This window comes from Molossus molossus, unplaced genomic scaffold (assembly GCF_014108415.1).
Source record: "Molossus molossus isolate mMolMol1 unplaced genomic scaffold, mMolMol1.p scaffold_m16_p_5, whole genome shotgun sequence".
NCBI classification, from domain to species: Eukaryota; Metazoa; Chordata; class Mammalia; order Chiroptera; family Molossidae; genus Molossus; species Molossus molossus.
In genome coordinates, this window is record NW_023425388.1 from 64,194,268 (window position 1) to 64,211,955 (window position 17,688).

General features: G+C 38.4%; 1 protein-coding gene and 1 pseudogene across 2 annotated transcripts in view; both read left to right on the forward strand.

The window, feature by feature from the left end:
- The window catches only part of KPNA1 (karyopherin subunit alpha 1), an 82,416-nt gene that overhangs the window by 45,717 nt on the left and 19,011 nt on the right, over nt 1-17,688 (forward strand). For both annotated transcript variants that reach the window (XM_036242591.1, XM_036242592.1), the window contains 5 exons: nt 6,983-7,114; nt 8,015-8,103; nt 8,393-8,492; nt 9,253-9,416; nt 11,629-11,707. In XM_036242591.1, the coding sequence (XP_036098484.1) occupies nt 6,983-7,114; nt 8,015-8,103; nt 8,393-8,492; nt 9,253-9,416; nt 11,629-11,707 (564 nt within the window). The remainder of the gene's footprint in view (nt 1-6,982; nt 7,115-8,014; nt 8,104-8,392; nt 8,493-9,252; nt 9,417-11,628; nt 11,708-17,688) is intronic.
- Nucleotides 13,379-14,293, forward strand: LOC118617561 (annotated as a pseudogene).

The following is a 17,688-nucleotide window of genomic DNA, read 5'->3' on the forward strand; positions in this document are numbered from 1 at the left end:
AGCAGAGACTCACCAGTCCCCAAATCTGCTCCTAATTAATCCTCTCCCCTACTTCAAAAGATCTGGCAAGGAGATAGTGTTTTCAGGAATCTGTGCTTTCTGCTATGTTAATTTAGTCTGTCAATACTGTGTTATATAAGGGTTCCAAGAGGAAATTCTACAACTTCTAGATTGGATAATTTTCACAGTAAAAAGAACCACTGTCTCCCAGCGGGTATGGCTCAGTGGATTGAGTGTGGTCCCATGAACTTAGAGGTCCCGGTTTGATTCCTAGTCAGGATGCATGCCTGGGGTGCAGGCTTGATCCCCAGTAGGGGGTGTGTAGGAGGCAGGCGATCAGTGTTTCTCTCTCACATTGATGTTTCTTTCTCTCTCTCTCTCAAAAAAAAAAAAAAAAAAAAAAAGAACCACTGTTAGCTCACTCATCCTGGAAGTTATTTAGACATTTTAAAATAATATTTTGTTCCTGAATAATGTTGGACTTATAGTAAATTGGTGATTTTTTAGTAGCCAGACTTCTTTGGAGAGTAACCAACTGAGTTAATTTCTCTATTTAACAAATAGCTGTGATGCCTAAATTCTCAAGTACTTACAGGAGCTAATCTGAAGGGTTCAGGCAACTATAAAAATGGGTTGGGTACCAAGTAAATTCAAGAGGGGGTTATTTTTCCAAGTAATATTTGCCAGTAACAAGTTAATTATAAAGATCACTTTCACTCTCTTGTTTGCTTTTGCCTCACTCTAAGGCTGTAGGGATTGGGGCATTTTTGTGAATGACAACTCTGTCCCCAGGCTCCTTATCTACTGTCCAGAGTGTTGTAGGTAATTCATAAGACTTGATGCTTTGTCTTGATATTTTCTCTCCTTTCCTCCCACCCCATCTTTCTCCTTTTTTACTCTCTGTTGCGGTAATGAGTTTCTTCCAGAGGAAAAACAAGAAATCCAGAAAAGGTAGAGTACTTCAGTGCCCCATCAGTTTTTCTTCTCCAGTTTGACATTTACTAATCCCCAAGTTCATTTGCATTAAGATTCTGTTTTGCTAGCTGCCTCCTGGATTGTAATTCTGGTCCCCATCTAAGGCCAGGATCACCATCACCTGAAAATTTATCAGGTTCATCTAGAAAGCATGGAAAGAAAGACTTTTCTCAGAAAAAAAGAAATCCAGACAACCAACACTGCAGAGAACAGAGCCTGAGCCCCTAAGCTACCTGCCAAGAGAACCAGAGGAACCAAATGAAGAGCCTTACTGCAGTTTATCATTTGAAAAGCTTTGTAGGAAGAGGGAGGTAGGGAAAATTATTTTGTTCATGTGAAAATATGTTTCTATCTTGTCTCTGACAATGAGAGTAGTTCTGAGATACTGAATTCACTCCTGGATCTAGTAGTTTTTAATAGGTGATTGCAGAGGTCCAGTTTTGTAATGCACCAAAGAAAAATGATATAACCTTGGCCTAAAATGGAAAGTCAGAGAAATGGGTGTTTCCCCATCTCTACATTCTCCATACTTCCTGAAGAGTACAGTATGTGCTCTCAGACGGTGCCCTCTCCTGGCTAACACATGTAAATTCATGTAAATTTTTTTACTGTATTCCTAGAACTTGTGTCTTTAAAACATCTGAAGATGAATGCCTTCAGAAATCTCTAATTTGCTTCTGTCTAAATTCTCAGATTCTACCCTTGTGCAAACTAATAATTAGGCTGAAAAATTGAGAATTGATTCCTCTGGAAGTGACCACTTCATGATTTGCACCTTATTTAGCTACCCAAAGACTGAGAAATAATCAATCTGTTTATTATCTAAAGGTCATTCCCCAGCTTTTCTTCTGTGTGCATTTAAGCACAACATGATGTTCTTTCTCCAGTGTGACTAATGGGTAATCTTGACCACCCAGAAGCAGGAGGAGCAAGTATATTGATGGAAACCTCTTAGGGCCAGGAGGCGTCATACTCAAATAATTAGACGTGCTCTAGAGGTAAACTTGGAGGGTACTCCTTCCTCTGTCTTCTAGGACAGCACCATGACGTAAGTTGTCTTGGCTACTCCTACCTGCTGGCTAGAAAGTTGAATAGTGTGTCTTTGGAATGGGGCTTTTGCCATTTCTCTTCTAGGAGGAGAATAATAGTATGGTCATAATAGCTAAATTCACTAATAAATTCTGTGGACAAACTTCATTCATTCATTCCATAGATAAAGGACTGAATCCTAGTAAAGGGTCTCTTTACTTTCTTTCTGGCTTTCCTTATCCCGAAATCAGTGAGGTGCCTTAAACCAGGGAGATAAACACTGCTCTGGCTGTTGCTACCCAGATACTCTCTTACCCTCAAACGAGGTGAACATGGGTGGAATCTAGGATTTTGGAAGCAGACAATATCATTTGGCTAAGAGCATTCTGAGTCCAGGCCCAGTATCTTGTGTATTGTCTTTTGCAGTGCTAAAATGTTACTTTCTCAAACCTTCTTATAATTATTCTTATAAAAGCTTACAAAAAAATTTAGAAATAAGTAAATTGCCTCTTAGCTCCCATCATTAGATAGATACTCTTCTTGAAGTCATAAATTTGAAGGGAAAAAAATGGTTTAGTCTCCCCATTCCTGCCTCTCTTGTCCCTTCTAAAAGCTTCATGTGATAAACTGCAGTAAGCCTTCATCCTCCTATATCTTTCCCCATATTCATTGATCCCTCTACCTTTCTTGAAAGGTTGCTCAGATGACTCAGACACTGTTCTCTGCAGAGTTTTGTATCTGGGTTTATTTTTTTTTTCTGATGTGAGCCTTTCTTTTCACTTGCTCTCCAGGTGAGCCTGGCATTTGTTAGGAACCAGAGTGGACCCAGCAAAGTGGCCAGCAACAGAGTCCTGATCCAAATGGAGAAAGGGAACCAGGCGTACCTCAACCTGGAGTGGGAAACTTGATAGGAGGTCAGAAGTATTTCAGCTTTGGATTTTCATTTTCCTTATTTAAGGAACTGAGTACCAGAAGGTAGAGACTGAGAAAGGAAAGAGAGAAAATATCAAATCTTCAGTGTGCCCTTCAGATTTCAGTTGTAGCTTTATTTAGCTAGTTCTGGATAGTGAAAAATAATGGAACTACAATTTATAAGCAATTACAGCTGCATGACAGGTTGTGTCCTTGTATGGTGCCATTTTTGGAACACTATAATAACTTAAAATGACAAAAAGGAAGTAAAGATGATAGTTATTTTGGTTACCATTTATTACTTCAGGTAGTACTAGTTCTTAGGTTTTTTTTTTTTATTTCTTCATGTTACTGATTGTTTTTGAATCACGTGCTTACTTAAATTATTTTTCCTGGCCATTTCTATCATAACTTTATGCAATTGTTTGTGCTATCAACTCTGGGCTTTCCCATTTCACAATTGTCTTTCATATTAAATTCTGATCAGGGACCCAAAGCCAAAACATCAATCAAAAAAGTGACTGCAGTACCCAGTGAAAGAGAAGTTTATCACACACATAATACATGGGTATAGAAAACTGCACAAATATAGCTTGATGAGTTTTTATGAGGTAAACATTAATCACTCAGTGTGTATGTGTGAATGTGTTAATGCCTTATTAATGCATGAATATGATTTAGTTCTCAGTGGCCTTCTGATTATTAGTTATTTGTCTGTTTTTGTCCTGGTAATAGCAGAACTGATTTCTGATTTTATTCTTACCAAGAGAGACCTTGAATCTTTTGTTCAGAGGTTATCATTATTGTGTACTTAGTAATAAAGTACACAATACTTTACTCTGGTACGTTCTTCTGTTGCTGAGATGTCCTCATTTCTAATTTCCTTCCAGTCATGTTCAGGCTATTATTCACTTACTCCATATTTTCCTAATCATTGTCACACTTTTGTTTTGCTTCTCCATTTTATTCACTTCAGTAACATCTGGAATTCTCTCTCATTTTCTGTGAGACCTTTGGTAATCAGACAAACAGCAGTTTGGACTCTGGCAGTAATTGGTATTCTACTTTCTTCTCACTGATAACTCTTTAATATATTCTTTAATTACTGAGATTATTGTTGCCATTTCTTTTGCATTAAAATCACACTAGTCTGTTCTCTCTTTGATAGAGATTGGTATGTATGCTGATTTTACTCATTACTTACAAATTGCTTTGACTCACAGTTTTCTTTGACTTGGTCTCGACAGTGAGTGACAACTCTTTGTTGAACTTTGAACCTGCCCTCTGGCAGGAAAGTTTGCTGCTGCTTCTTTTTTTTAATCCTCACCCAAGGACATTTTTTCCCATTTTTTTTTGTTCAGATAGAGTGGGAGGGGGAGAGAGGAAGAGAGAGAGAGAAAGAGAAACATTGATGTGAAAGGGACACATCGAGTGGCTGCCACCCGCATGACCAACCAGGGCCAGGGACAAATTTCAACCGAGGAACATGCCCTTAATGGGAACCGAACCCGGGTCTCTCTGGACCGCAGGCCGACGCTCTAACTGCTGAGCCAAACTGGCCAGGACGAAAGTTTGCTTCTTTTATTCACATCATATGTGTCTGTCTTACTAATTAATTTTCCTAGTAAGCAAACGAAGCTACATTTTAGATTAACTGTGTTTTCATTTTAATATCCAATAAATAATCCGACATATCATTATTTGACATTTCTGGCCCTAGATACCAAACTACGGTTGAAAGATTCTTGTCAGTGTGACAGGTATGCTTCAGAGGGAAACCTTTGAAAGAGGAAGCCAGAGAGGCTGGTTTTAAGTGTATTAGAATAGGAGCCTGTAACCTCGTTCTCTTTGATTGGCTGTGTAACATTACTCAAGTCATTAGTCAGATTGTTGAATCTTTTTCCGGATAGATTCTTCATTCATAAACTAGAAGAGCCAGACTTCTCTGAGTTGCTGTGAGAAACACCTGAGAGTATGTTTCAATTCAGACAGATTGAAATGGGTTTGCGCATTGGCTTCAGTATAGTGATTTAATTACATGGGGATATTTGATGGTTTTTTGTTTTGCTTTTTTAATCCTTACCCGAGGATAATTTTATTTTTTTATTTATTTTTTTGTTGATTTTAGAGAGAGAAGGGAGAGGAACAGAGAGATGGAAACATCAATGAGAGAGAACATCGATTGGCTGCCTCCTGCATGCCCTGCACTGGGGATTTGGCCCACAACCTGGGCAGGTGCCCTGACCCGGAATCGAACTGGTGACCTCTCAGTGCATGGGTCCATGCTCAATCAGTGAGCCATACCAGCTGCGCTATTTCTATTTATTTTATTTTTTTTGAGAGAGAGAGAGAAACATCTGTGTGCAAGAAGAACATCAATCAGTTGCCTCCCATATGTGCCCTGACTGGGAATCAAACCTGAAACCTCTTTGGTGTATAAGATGACACTCAACCAACTGAGCCACCCAGCTGGGCCGATGGGTTTTAATTTTGTGATAATTCAGTATTTAAAGTCTCTTGAACTTCTCTCATAACAAAAAGTTAACATCCAGAAAATATGTTCCTTTTAAGTAGGATGCTCCTAATCCGGTACTTACTGGTGCTATAATATCAGTGTCCATTGTGGCTACCAAACCACGTTATGTCACATTTATAGGTTTCTTTGAACATCCTCTTCTTTAAACATCTGCTATGAATTTGCTATCATTCATATAGCTTTGAACTGTGCTAACCAGATTGTCTTTCCATCTTCTCTCACCCCCTATGATTGATGTTTTAGTTTGTCATATGATAACTGCCTTTCATTCTACCCAGAAGCTTAGAAGAGTCATAGCTTTATTTTTTTAATGAATTTTTATCAATCTCTCATTCATTGGGCATGTCACTGATTTTTTTCCCCCCCTGCATATGAGCTTTATTAAAGGATAATTAAAAGACAAAACAGGAGAAGGAAACAAAAACTAAGCACTCAACTAAAATAGAACTCTAAGAGTTCATTTTTGGATTTTAATAGTTAATTCCTAGATTTCTCCCTAATAGGTTCAAGAGTCAAGTTACTATAGAGGCGGGTAGGAGTAGTTATATGCTGTGTTTTTCATTGGCCATAACTTTCTTCATATTTTCTGTTTACCAGCTTAATCTTTAAGAATGCTCTTTTTAAAAAGTCTTAACCTTGCCCGGCTGGTGTTGCTCAGTGGATTGAGCGTCGTCCCATGGACTGAGAGGTTCAATTCAGTCAGGACACATGCCCGGGTTGTGGGCTCCATACCCAGTAGGGGGCATACAGGAGGCAGCCAATCAATGTTCCTCTCTCTTAAAAAAATCTTAACCTTTTTGCCTTGGTTTGGAGCCTTCTCATTTATTGGAAGTTTTTATGCTCTGAAGGTGCCATTTTTATTAATTATATGCCTGTTAACTTCTTTTGGCCTACTTATCTTTTAAAATATCTTTTGCCTTTTTCACTCTGTCTGTATTTTATACATTTTACACTAACATCCTCTCCCCGTTTCAATTTTCCCATCCTATATAAACTATTTAATTTTATTTTTAATTAGATAATGTACATAGTTTGAGGCCAAAGGGTACAGAAGGCTTTATAGTGAGAAGTATTTTTTCTTCCCATCCTTGTTCCCCATTCACCCAGACTTCTTCATGTAGGTAACAAGTATTTACAGTTTCTTTTGACTCCTTCCAGAGATATTCTGTGCAATAAGTAAATTAATGCATACATTCCTTCTTAACCTTTTAGAAAATATACTAGGGCATCATATTAATGTATACTGTGCATTTTGGAGACCATTCCATGTTAGCATATGACGCACTCCCTCCTCTTTATGGTCTCTTGTCAGCTCTACCTTGATCTGAAATTTTAGATACCCTGAATATCCTCTAGGCTACTGAGGTATTTCTTCTGGGAATTCTTCTTTTAAAATTAACATAGTATTCACCTGATAGGTTATATGCAAATAATCTCAGATTCTTTTCTTCATGTACAGAAAACCTTATTGTATAAGGAAATAAGCTATTAAATTCTAATAAGATAATGTAATTATTTTTATCTTTATAGTTTGAATCAGCTTGGGTATTGACAAATATTGCTTCAGGAAATTCACATCAGACCCGGATTGTGATTCAGGCAGGAGCTGTGCCTATCTTCATAGAGTTGCTCAGCTCAGAGTTTGAAGATGTCCAGGAGCAGGTAAAAAAAATGAAACCGATAAAGAGAAGCAGGTGAAAGAATACAATTTTCCCCTTTAGTCTTATATTTAGGACCTCAATTTTCCCACTGGGCCATGAATATAAGTAGAATTTCTCCTAGAAACAAGACCATTTTTTCTTCCAACCCTGAAATTTTTTAAACTCTCTAGACCTTTTTAGACCATGTAAACAGTTATTAAGATTTTTCTTATAGGAATCTAGCATTGACTGAAGTAGCAGGTCCTTGCCATTTTTGTGCGCAAAAGACTTAGAAAACATGAATATTTTATTCCTGCAAACTTTATCAAATTCACAAATATACATCATTGCTAAATGAGAATGATTTTTTTCTGCAGTTTTATTGAGGTATAATTGACTTACAGTTACAATATACATGTGTATATACCCATGAAACCATTATGACAATCAAGATAATTAATATATCCATCATCCCCAAAGTTCACTGAAGTTTTCTGCGTTTTGATTGTTCTTAAATTTTTGTTTACTGTTTTTTTTTTTACAAGCAAGCTTAAAATACATTTTTAACCAGCTGAGTAAGCCATAGGAATAACTGCTCTGCAAGAGCTGTAAGGAATGTTACTTAGGGGGTGGGTTCCCGAAAGGTAAAGAATATGTACGAGCACTGTTTCCTTTCTTTACTAAGCTCTTTCTACCATGAGTGTTCACATGTACACTTTATAATGTTATTGATCTTCTTTCCCTAGTCCCACAACTATTTCATCTGACTCCTTGATGAGTGAACTTAGGAGTATTAATAATGTCCATGTATAATATGTTGATTACTATATAATTTTGTGAAGAACTATTGTGACTTGTTGACTTTTTAAAAAATAATTAGAGAATTAACTATACAACCTTTTCGTTGATTATTTTTTCACAGGCAGTCTGGGCTCTTGGCAACATTGCTGGTGATAGTACCATGTGCCGGGACTATGTCTTAGATTGCAACATTCTTCCCCCTCTTTTGCTGTAAGTTTCTCATTTTTTTAAATAAAAATATGGAAGTTCTTCAGAAAGCAGTGCATCTTTGGAAATCATTTTGGATTTTCTACTGTGGTTTTTAATTCTAGACAGTTTCATGCTGACTTGTTCAGATCAATTCTTCAGGCATCCTGTCTTATTCCAGTCCCCAAATTTTGAATTATTTGGTTATAATTAAAGTTTATTGTTCTGGAGAAAATGGTTTTAGTATTTATATTATGCCAACAGAGAATTAATGTTTATTATATTGTTTACCACTCTATCATCATACTTATAGGTTATTTTCAAAGCAAAACCGCCTGACCATGACCCGGAATGCAGTATGGGCTTTGTCTAATCTCTGTAGAGGAAAAAGTCCACCTCCAGAATTTGCAAAGGTAAGGATTATACTTGTGGGAAATTGGCAGAGAAGTACAGTTAGAAGAGTGTAGCAACCAGTATTAATATGAAAGGAAAGAGATAATAAAATTTATCAAAAATTATCTGTTTCTAGAGAGATAGCTTTTTTTTTTTTAATCCTCACCCGAGGACATTTTTCCATTTTTTGTACAGATAGAGCGGGAGGGAGAGACAGGAAGAGAGAGAGAGAGAGAGAGAGAGAGAGAGAGAGAGAGAGAGACATTGACGTGAAAGGGACACATCGAGTGGCTGCCACCTGCACGACCAACGAGGGCCGAGGACAAACTGCAACTGAAGTACATGCCCTTAGCGGGAACCGAACCTGGGTCTCTCCGGTCCGCAGGCCGACGCTCTAACCGCTGAGCCAAACCGGCCAGGGTGAGAAATAGCTTTTTTTCATAACAAAGTATTTATACAGAATTGACTTTAGCACTTGTGAAACTTCCTTTACCTCTTTGGTCTACAGTGAGTGTTTTGACAAGGAATCTCTTCAAATTGGTCTATGTTAAACTTTGCTCTCTGAAATTATTTTCTAATTATTTACCACCTCATCCAAGTAAACTACAAGGCCACTGACAGTATTCCCAAAGATGGACATGCCACTTGACCACTTTTACTACTCCATCTAATCACTGCAGAAGTCAACAAGTGTGTGCCTGGTTGCTTTCTAGAGTTTCTCACCTCACTTCTGGCTTTTATTCTATTGAATTTCATAATCATATCATCTTGCCTTTACAGGTTTCACCCTGTCTGAATGTGCTTTCCTGGTTGCTGTTTGTCAGTGACACTGATGTACTGGCTGATGCCTGCTGGGCCCTCTCATATCTATCAGATGGACCTAATGATAAAATTCAAGCAGTCATTGATGCAGGGGTGTGTAGAAGACTTGTGGAGCTGCTGATGTAAGTTATCTTTAAGAACGTGTGTCTGATTTTTTTGTCCCTATATTAATTTTTTTAGTTGTACTCAAATATTAATTCATTATATTGATTTATTGTGCTTTGGGCTTCTGTCTTTTGTACTTGTTTATATTGATGGCAAGTCTGTTTGTTTTGAGGCTTATAAAAGAATCTCTTGTCCTGGCCAGTTTGGCTCAGAAGTTAGAGCATTGGCCTGTGGACCAAAGAGTCGAGGATTTGATTCCAGTCAACGGCATGTACCTTGGTTGCAGTTCAGTCCCTGGCCCTGGTCGGGGTCATTCGGGAGTCTCTCATGTTGATGTCTCTGTCTCCCCCCCCCCCACCGTATTTGAAGATAAATGTAAAAATATCCTCAGGTGAGGGTTAAAAAAAAAAAAAGAACCTCTCAATCTACTGCTGTTAGCAGTCCTTCAGGAATAGTGGAAAAACTGATCTGTGTAATTCCAGCTCATGCTTAATGACCTGAGACCAATCACTGGAAAGCAAAAAGCATATTGCCACTGAAAATAGTCATTCCTTATCTTTCTGTCTGATTTAGGGCTTATTCTAGACTGGTGTTATACTTTGAATTTTATTTTGCTGTATCTTTGTAATGCCTTTGATTTATGGAATGGAAGATTTACTGACAACGTAAGTAAAGACTATTAATGAAATTTTTAGATAATACTAAAAAAAATTAGAGTGATAGGATAATGGGGAAATAATATACAATTACAAGCCACATGAAATTTAACTCAAGTACGTACAAAGTAGATGCAAGGAGACACTGCCCCAAAATTGACACATGGAATGAATTGGATCAGTATAATGTACACAATGCAAAACTCTGGGATTATAGCTGGATGCAGACTGGGTGCAGATCAGCAGTGTAATGCTATTGTGAATTAAAGGCAGTCTGATGCCCCAGGAGTCACAAGTACAGCATTTAAAATCTGGGAAGGAATCTTTGTACTCTTTAGCCACTATCTTGACCATTTCTTTTTAATCATTCGATTTTAAATGTGAAGGAACTGTCACCATTTTGAGAAGAGTAATCAATCTTCTTCAAAGGGAGAGAAAAATAGGATTTCAAAGGAAAGTTAAAGGATATTAACTTATTTAGCCTGAAATAAAGACTTAATATTTGTCTTCAAATTATAAAGGGTTTTGTGGAGGGGTCTTTTGGTGGTTGTTTTTTTGTGTTTTTGGGTCTAGTAAGTCAAGAGTGATTTAGCAGAGTCAGTTCACTATTTGAAATGTAAAGTGTGGTACTTATTTTCATGTTTTTTAAAGTTGACAGTTTTCAACTCTAAAAATTATATAATTTTTTTTTTTTATTGTCACCTGAGGACATTTTTGCATTTATCTTCAGATGGAGCGGGAGGGACGAAGAGAGAGAGAGGGAAACATTGATGTGAGAGAGATACACCGAGTGGCTGCCACCACAGAACTCCAACCAGGGCCGGGGACAAACTGCAACCGAGGTATGTGCCCTTTAGCAGGAACCGAACTCAGGATTCTCTGGTCTGCGGGCTGATGCTCAACTGCTGACCCAAATCATCCAGGGCTAAAAATTATATAAATTTTTATTTATTTATTTTTATTTTTTATCCTTACCCGAGGACATTTTTTCCTTTTTTTTTTTTTTGTTCAGATAGAGTGAGAGAGAAGAGAGAGAAAGAGAGAGAAACATTGATGTGAAAGGGACACATCGAGTGGCTGCCTCCCGCACAACCCAACCAGGGCCAGGGACAAACTGCAACCAAGGTACGTGCCCTTAGCAGGAACCGAACCCAGGTCTCTCTGGACCACAGGTTGACGCTCTAACTGCTGAGCCAAACCGGCCAGGGCTAAAAATTATATAATTTTTTAAAGTGTTGTATAAATATTAACTGTTGCTCTTTGCTGTCTCTGCAACCATAGAGACCAAGTAAAGAGGAAATGAGTGTAACAAAGAACAAAAGAGAAAACTTAGAATCTTGGTGATGGAATACCTGGGAAATATTATTAGGAAAGATTTATAGTTCCTTTACTCCAAAAATACTAAGTAGAGAGAGACACAGCTCTCCTAGGGTACAGCAAACATTCTATCATCATGATAAGGTTCCCTTAATAACCATCATTGGTACCCTTCCTATCACATGCTATTTAGTTTGGATTTCAGCCCTAAGGAAAAGAGAATGGTTGGATATAACATTTCTTTTTATGATTGCAGGCATAATGATTACAAAGTGGTTTCTCCTGCTTTGCGGGCTGTGGGAAACATTGTCACAGGGGATGATATTCAGACACAGGTATGAGTAAGTGGCAACTATTTTTTTCTTTCAAAAATAGTACATTCAGCCCCATGATTAAGTTTCTGTTATACTGTTGAATTCCATATTATTGGGGAGAATTGATACTTGCTTTTATCAAGGTTAAAAATTAGACAACTACTTTTACTCTCTGTTTGACCTGGTATTTGTAATAATTTTGGGTTCCCCTATGATTTGATTTAATCTTTTGGTTACGCCTGTTTATTTCCCACAACTCCTACTGAAATGGTTCTTATGGGCATCAGGAGCTTCCAGTAGCATCTTTTCTCAGTTTCTGTCATCCTTATCTCATCATCTCTGATAGCTTTGTCCTTTTTGTGTATGGTTAGTAAGTCTCCTATATGAGGAGGATTCTTCCCTTCTAGTTCCTGATGTCACTCCATTCAACTTCTGTATCCAGATCGTCCTAGCCATTTTTCTTCTTGATCTCTCAGAAACATTGACACATTGCTGTTGTCTTTAAATTTAATCTTTCTAGGCTTTTGTGGTGTTGAAGTATGTTCAGTCTCCTGCCTCATTGACTATTTCTCTTTAGTGAGGTCCTTTTTCTGTTTCTTCCTTTTTGTGGGAATCCTCCAGGAGATCATCCTTCAGCCTCATTCATTGATTTTTTTTTTATCCTCACCTGAGAACATTTTTCCATTTTTTTGTTCAGATAGAGTGGGAGGGGGAGAGAGGAAGAGAGAGAGAAACATTGACGTGAAAGGGACACATCAAGTGGTCGCTACCCGTACGACCCAACCAGGGCCGGGGACAAACTGCATCCGAGGTACATGCCCTTAGTGGGAACTGAACCTGGGTCTCTCGGGACCGCAAGCCAATTCTCTAACCGCTGAGCCAGACCAGCCAGGGCTTATTGATATTTTTTATAAATTCAGCCGTCACTCTGTGCACATGAATTGAGAATTGGGATTTAGCTTTACCTTAGCTTTTTCTTAACCACTGTTTGCTTTCAGCAAGATATTTAATGTCTTTACTTTTCTAATCTCTAAAATTAAGGAAGATTGGATTTGTTCTCTGAGATGTCTTCAGACTCTAATATTTACTTTAAATTTATTCTGTCCACTAGGGAACTCATTATTTCCCTTTGTATATTTTGACCTCTGCTTATTTATGTTCCCTGTTTCAGTGACTATTACTAACAGTTGCCTGAGACAGAAATCTGGACATCAGATTGATTCTTCTCCACTGCTCTCATCAGTCTCTAAGTCTGTTACTCATCTCTACTTATCCCTTGTAGCGCTTAGTTCAGACAGTTCTTGTACTGTCCCATGTTACCAGAAGGATGCTTGTAAAAAGCAAATTTTTTTTTTTTTTATCCTCACCCGAGGATATTTTTCCATTTTTTTGTACAGATAGAGTGGGAGGAAGAGAGAGGAAGGGAGAGAGAGAGAGAAACATCGATGTGAAGGGACACATCGAGTGGCTGCCACCCGCACGACCAACCAGGGCCGGGGACAAACTGCAACCGAAATACGTGCACTTAGCGGGAACTGAACCCCGGTCTCTCCGGACCGCAGGCCGATGCTCTAACCGCTGAGCCAAACCGGCCAGGGCTAAAAAGCAAATTTGATCATGTATAATCGTTTGCTTATTATGTTTTTATGGCCTTCTGTTGTCCTTGGATGATGTTTAAGGTCATTTAAAATAATGGAATGCTATGCAACAGAAGGAAGAAACTCATATGCACTGATAGGAAAAGCTCTCCAAGGTTATATTGTTTATAAAGAAAATCAAGGGGACCATGGACCAATGGCAGTGCCCCAGGGCAGGGGACGTGGTGCATGGTTGTTAGCCAAGCCTCTTGCTCAAGATGCAGCTCAGGCCTCCTGTCCTGGCCCCAGATCCAGTTGCATCAAGGAACAAGGGAAGCAAATACTGAAGGAACTAGAGGAGTATTATGAGAAGTTTAAATGGGAGATGGTCAGCACCCAGAAGAGGAGAGTGTTACACTGCATTTAGAGAGTCCTGTGATTTGGAGTCAGGAGCTGGGTGACGAGAAGAACCAGACTGTGAATTGAGTGGTGGAGCTGTTGGAGAACTGGACAAGGCAGGTGGACAGTCACGTGGAACTTTTTGAGGCACACCAAGAGGGCAGTGACGCCTTTCTAGCCACAGTGGCAAAGGCAACCAGGGTAAGTTTAAGAACGAGACAAATCACACAAGCAGAGAAAGCTCAATAACGAGGTCTGGACCACGGCACAATAATGAGAATTGGGAGAATGCAGCTAATGACGACCATGGTTACATCACCTCAGGAACACCTAAGGAGAAGAAAGCAGAGGCCTCCAAGGAAAGAAGTGCTTCAAGGCCAAAGCAAAGAGGGAAGCATCCCCTGTAGACCTTCCCATCCAACCAAACGAGCCCACTTACTTAAGTCTGCAGTCAGTTATCCTATGGAGAAATGATTGATGAGTGCCCCATTGAATGGTTCCACTTCCCCTGTGTAGGACTGAATCATAAATTACAGAGCAAGTAGTATTGTCCCAATGTCAAAGGGAGAACAAGAAAAATATGGACAAAGCCCTGGAGAAATCCAAAAAGGAGAGGGCTTATAACAGGTAGTTGGTGGACCTTACTGAACAGCGAGGATAACTAAGGCAGTGTATTTATTACATCAGCACCTTTGGTGATGCACGCCAAGACTGTACAATGTATATTTTTAAAGAATGTTAGGAAAAGAGCCTTTGTGTGTGGGGGGTGCGGGGGAGATGGCAGTGATTCTCTTCGCCTTTTGTTTTCGTTGGTACACATATGTAACAAGAAAGTGGTCTGTGGATCAACATTTTAGAAACTACAAATATAGGTTTGAATTAACAAAAAAAATAGGGCAGAATAGTGTGTAAAAAGGGGCAAGGAGGAAAAGAGAAAAAAACAATATACTATATGTTTGATTGTGTTTGCATAAAATTTCTCTACATAGGAAACTAGTAATATTGGTTGTCTCTATAGAGAACTGGGAGTATTTTTAAACCATTTCATTGTATTTGCTATTTCTAAAAATGTTTCTGTGTTCCCCTTCCGACATCATGCTCTTGGTTTTTTCCCTGAATTAGCTATGACTACCCTCACTCAGCTCTGAGCTTTAACACATGCATTCTTCCCTCTGCATGGAACCTATTTATACCCCTCATTCCTGCTCTGACCACTACCTCACATGTATCCACACCCTGATGCTGTCTTTTCATCTTCAGGTCTTGTTATGACAAAACACTGTTTTCTCTGATACTCTAATAAGTTATGTGCTCCATCTTTTGTTTCATCCATCGTAGCACTTATCACACTGTATTGTAACTGTCTGATTACTGGCTTTTTAAGTTTCTAGAGGGGAATCTGTCAATCTTGTTTACTTTTATGCCTCTGTAGTATAATAGTTACTGACATAATGTATAGACTTAAAAAATAGTTATTGAATGGAGTTCTGAATCTATACATCTAGTTCTGACTTTTCTCAAGTTTCAGTCCCATGTCTCCAGTAGCCTGTTAGATATTTCTGCTTGCATGTCTCATATTTGTCTCTCACAGTTTATCTTCTTCCCCCACAAAGCATGTTCCAACTCTTGATTTTTCCCATTGCAATTAATTCATCTGTACTTTAAACTTTGCAGTCATATTTGATGTCTCCATATCTCTTACACTTTGTATAGTAAATCACCAGGTCTTGTTGATTTTTATTGCCACCACATCTTAATCCTATTATCTTATTTTGGTTCCTGTTTTTTTCACACACAAGGGTTGTTGCTGTACCCACCTGCTTTATCTTCCTACTCTCCTAAGCACTTAACCCCCCTTGGTTTATTTTCCCTAATAACAGTTTAACCTTTCCTAAAATAATTTTGCTCACATTATTTATTTTCCTCTTGGAAACAAGCTTCTTTAATGTCTATGAGATAAAGAACTTTGGAAGACTTTAAGGAATTTGTACTTCAAGATTTTAATCTCAGTCTTCTTTTTGGCCTACTGTTAATTTGTGGGGTACAGAACCCTTACTCAATAGCCTCATTAGTCTATTTTCTTATTTTGGTACTTGTGGTAGCCCGTCAAAGCATTTTCTCATTTCGAACCTATCTGCAGGTTCCTTTCTCTTCTTTGCTTTTGTTTTTTCGTTTTTGTTTTTTTTTTATCCTCACCCGAGGACATTTTTTCATTTTTTGTTCAGATAGAGAGGGAGGAAGAGAAAGAGAGAGACATCGATGTGAAAGGGACACATCGAGTGGCTGCCACCCGCATGACCCAAACAGGGCCGGGGACAAACTGCAACCAAGGTACATGCCCTTAGCGGGAACCAAACCCGGGTCTCTCTGGACCGCAGGCTGACGCTCTAAACGCTGAGCCAAACCGGCCAGGGCTCTCTTCTTAGCTTTTGAAATCTTAACCTGTTTTAAAGCAGCCTGCTCCACTACTCCCTATGAAGTTTGTTTTATCCTGACTACTCCTCCCCAAGTATTATCTTTGACTTCTGAGGTGTTTATTTTTATACCACGTGTTTTGACATTTTAAAAATTGCTTTGTGACATCTTTTATACTATTATTTAGGAAAATTGTACCTGTTCAATTAAAGTTTTCTTTTTTTGAGCTACATTAAATTTTAATAGGCAAAAAATAAAAAAGACTTTCTTTTAATTTGAATTTCTTTCATTACTTGTAAGATAATTTTCTATTAAAATTATAGCTTCACCTGGCCGGTGTGGTTCAGTGGTTGAGCATCGACCTGTGCACCAAGAGGTCACCGGTTTGATTCCTGGTCAGGGCACATGCCCAGGTTGTGGGCCCAATCTTCAGTGGGGGGCATGTAGGAGGCAGCCGATCCATGTTCTCTCTCATAGATGTTTCTGTCTCTCCCTCTCCCTACCTCTCTCTAAAACAAATCAGTAAAAGAAGAAAAATATATTTTTTTACATTTTAGTTTCTCTTACCAATTTCCATATTAAAGATAGCAACCCTCTTATCTGTTGCATTGTTTTTATGCTTGGAAAGTCACTGTTCCAAAACCAGCTATTTACTGATATTGTCTTCTGTTTTATGGTTTCTCCTTTATATTTACTCTTTAAACCAGCTGCAAATTTATTTTTGAAATGGGGGTTAAGAACTCATTTTTTTTTAAATGTTTTCAATACCCTGGCCAGTTCGGCTGAGTGGTTAGAACATCACCCTGCGGACCAATGAGTTGTGGGTTCAGTTCCAATCAAGGGCACTTCCCTTCGCTGTGGTTTGCCCCCAGCTCTGGTCAGGTCGTGCGAGAGGCAACCAGTCAATGTGGCTCTATCACATTGATGTTTCTCTCTGTCTGTCTCTCTCTCCCTCCCTCTTACTCTGTCTGATGATAATAGAAAAATAGCCTCAGGTGAGGAATAAAAATAAATAAATAAAAATGTTCTCAACTAGTTAACCCCTTTATTCTAGTACCATCTATTAAATAAGACCACCAATTATTATAGGAGGAAAGAATTAATTTTATTGTATACTTAATTCTTTATAAATACCTGCATTTGCTTTTGGACTTCATACCTATTCAGTTGTTCAGTGATTGATTCTTGAGCCCACCACCTATTAATTTAGTCATGACAACTTTATGATTTTAGTTTTTGGTAGAGTGGATTTCCTTCATGTGTATTTATATGTTATCTCCCTCACCTTTATAAGTATTTGGTAGCTGGGGACATACTCTTTTATCTTTGTATCTTATAAAGTACCTGTTATGCTTCATTAAGTATGTATTGACTACCAGGTAGAGGGTTATCAGAGGACTTAAAAATTCGAGACCACTTCTGAATTTCTGGCCACTTGATACATTACCCATCTAAAGGCATTTTAATATGCTGTAGGGATAGGAAGGTAAATAACTAAGACATCTTTATGTATTACTAAGTGTGGTTTTAGTAGTTGAGAATGTATGCAATGAACTTTGATGGTCTTAGAAGCTAATTCTTACTAGCAGTGAATACTTTTTTACATATATA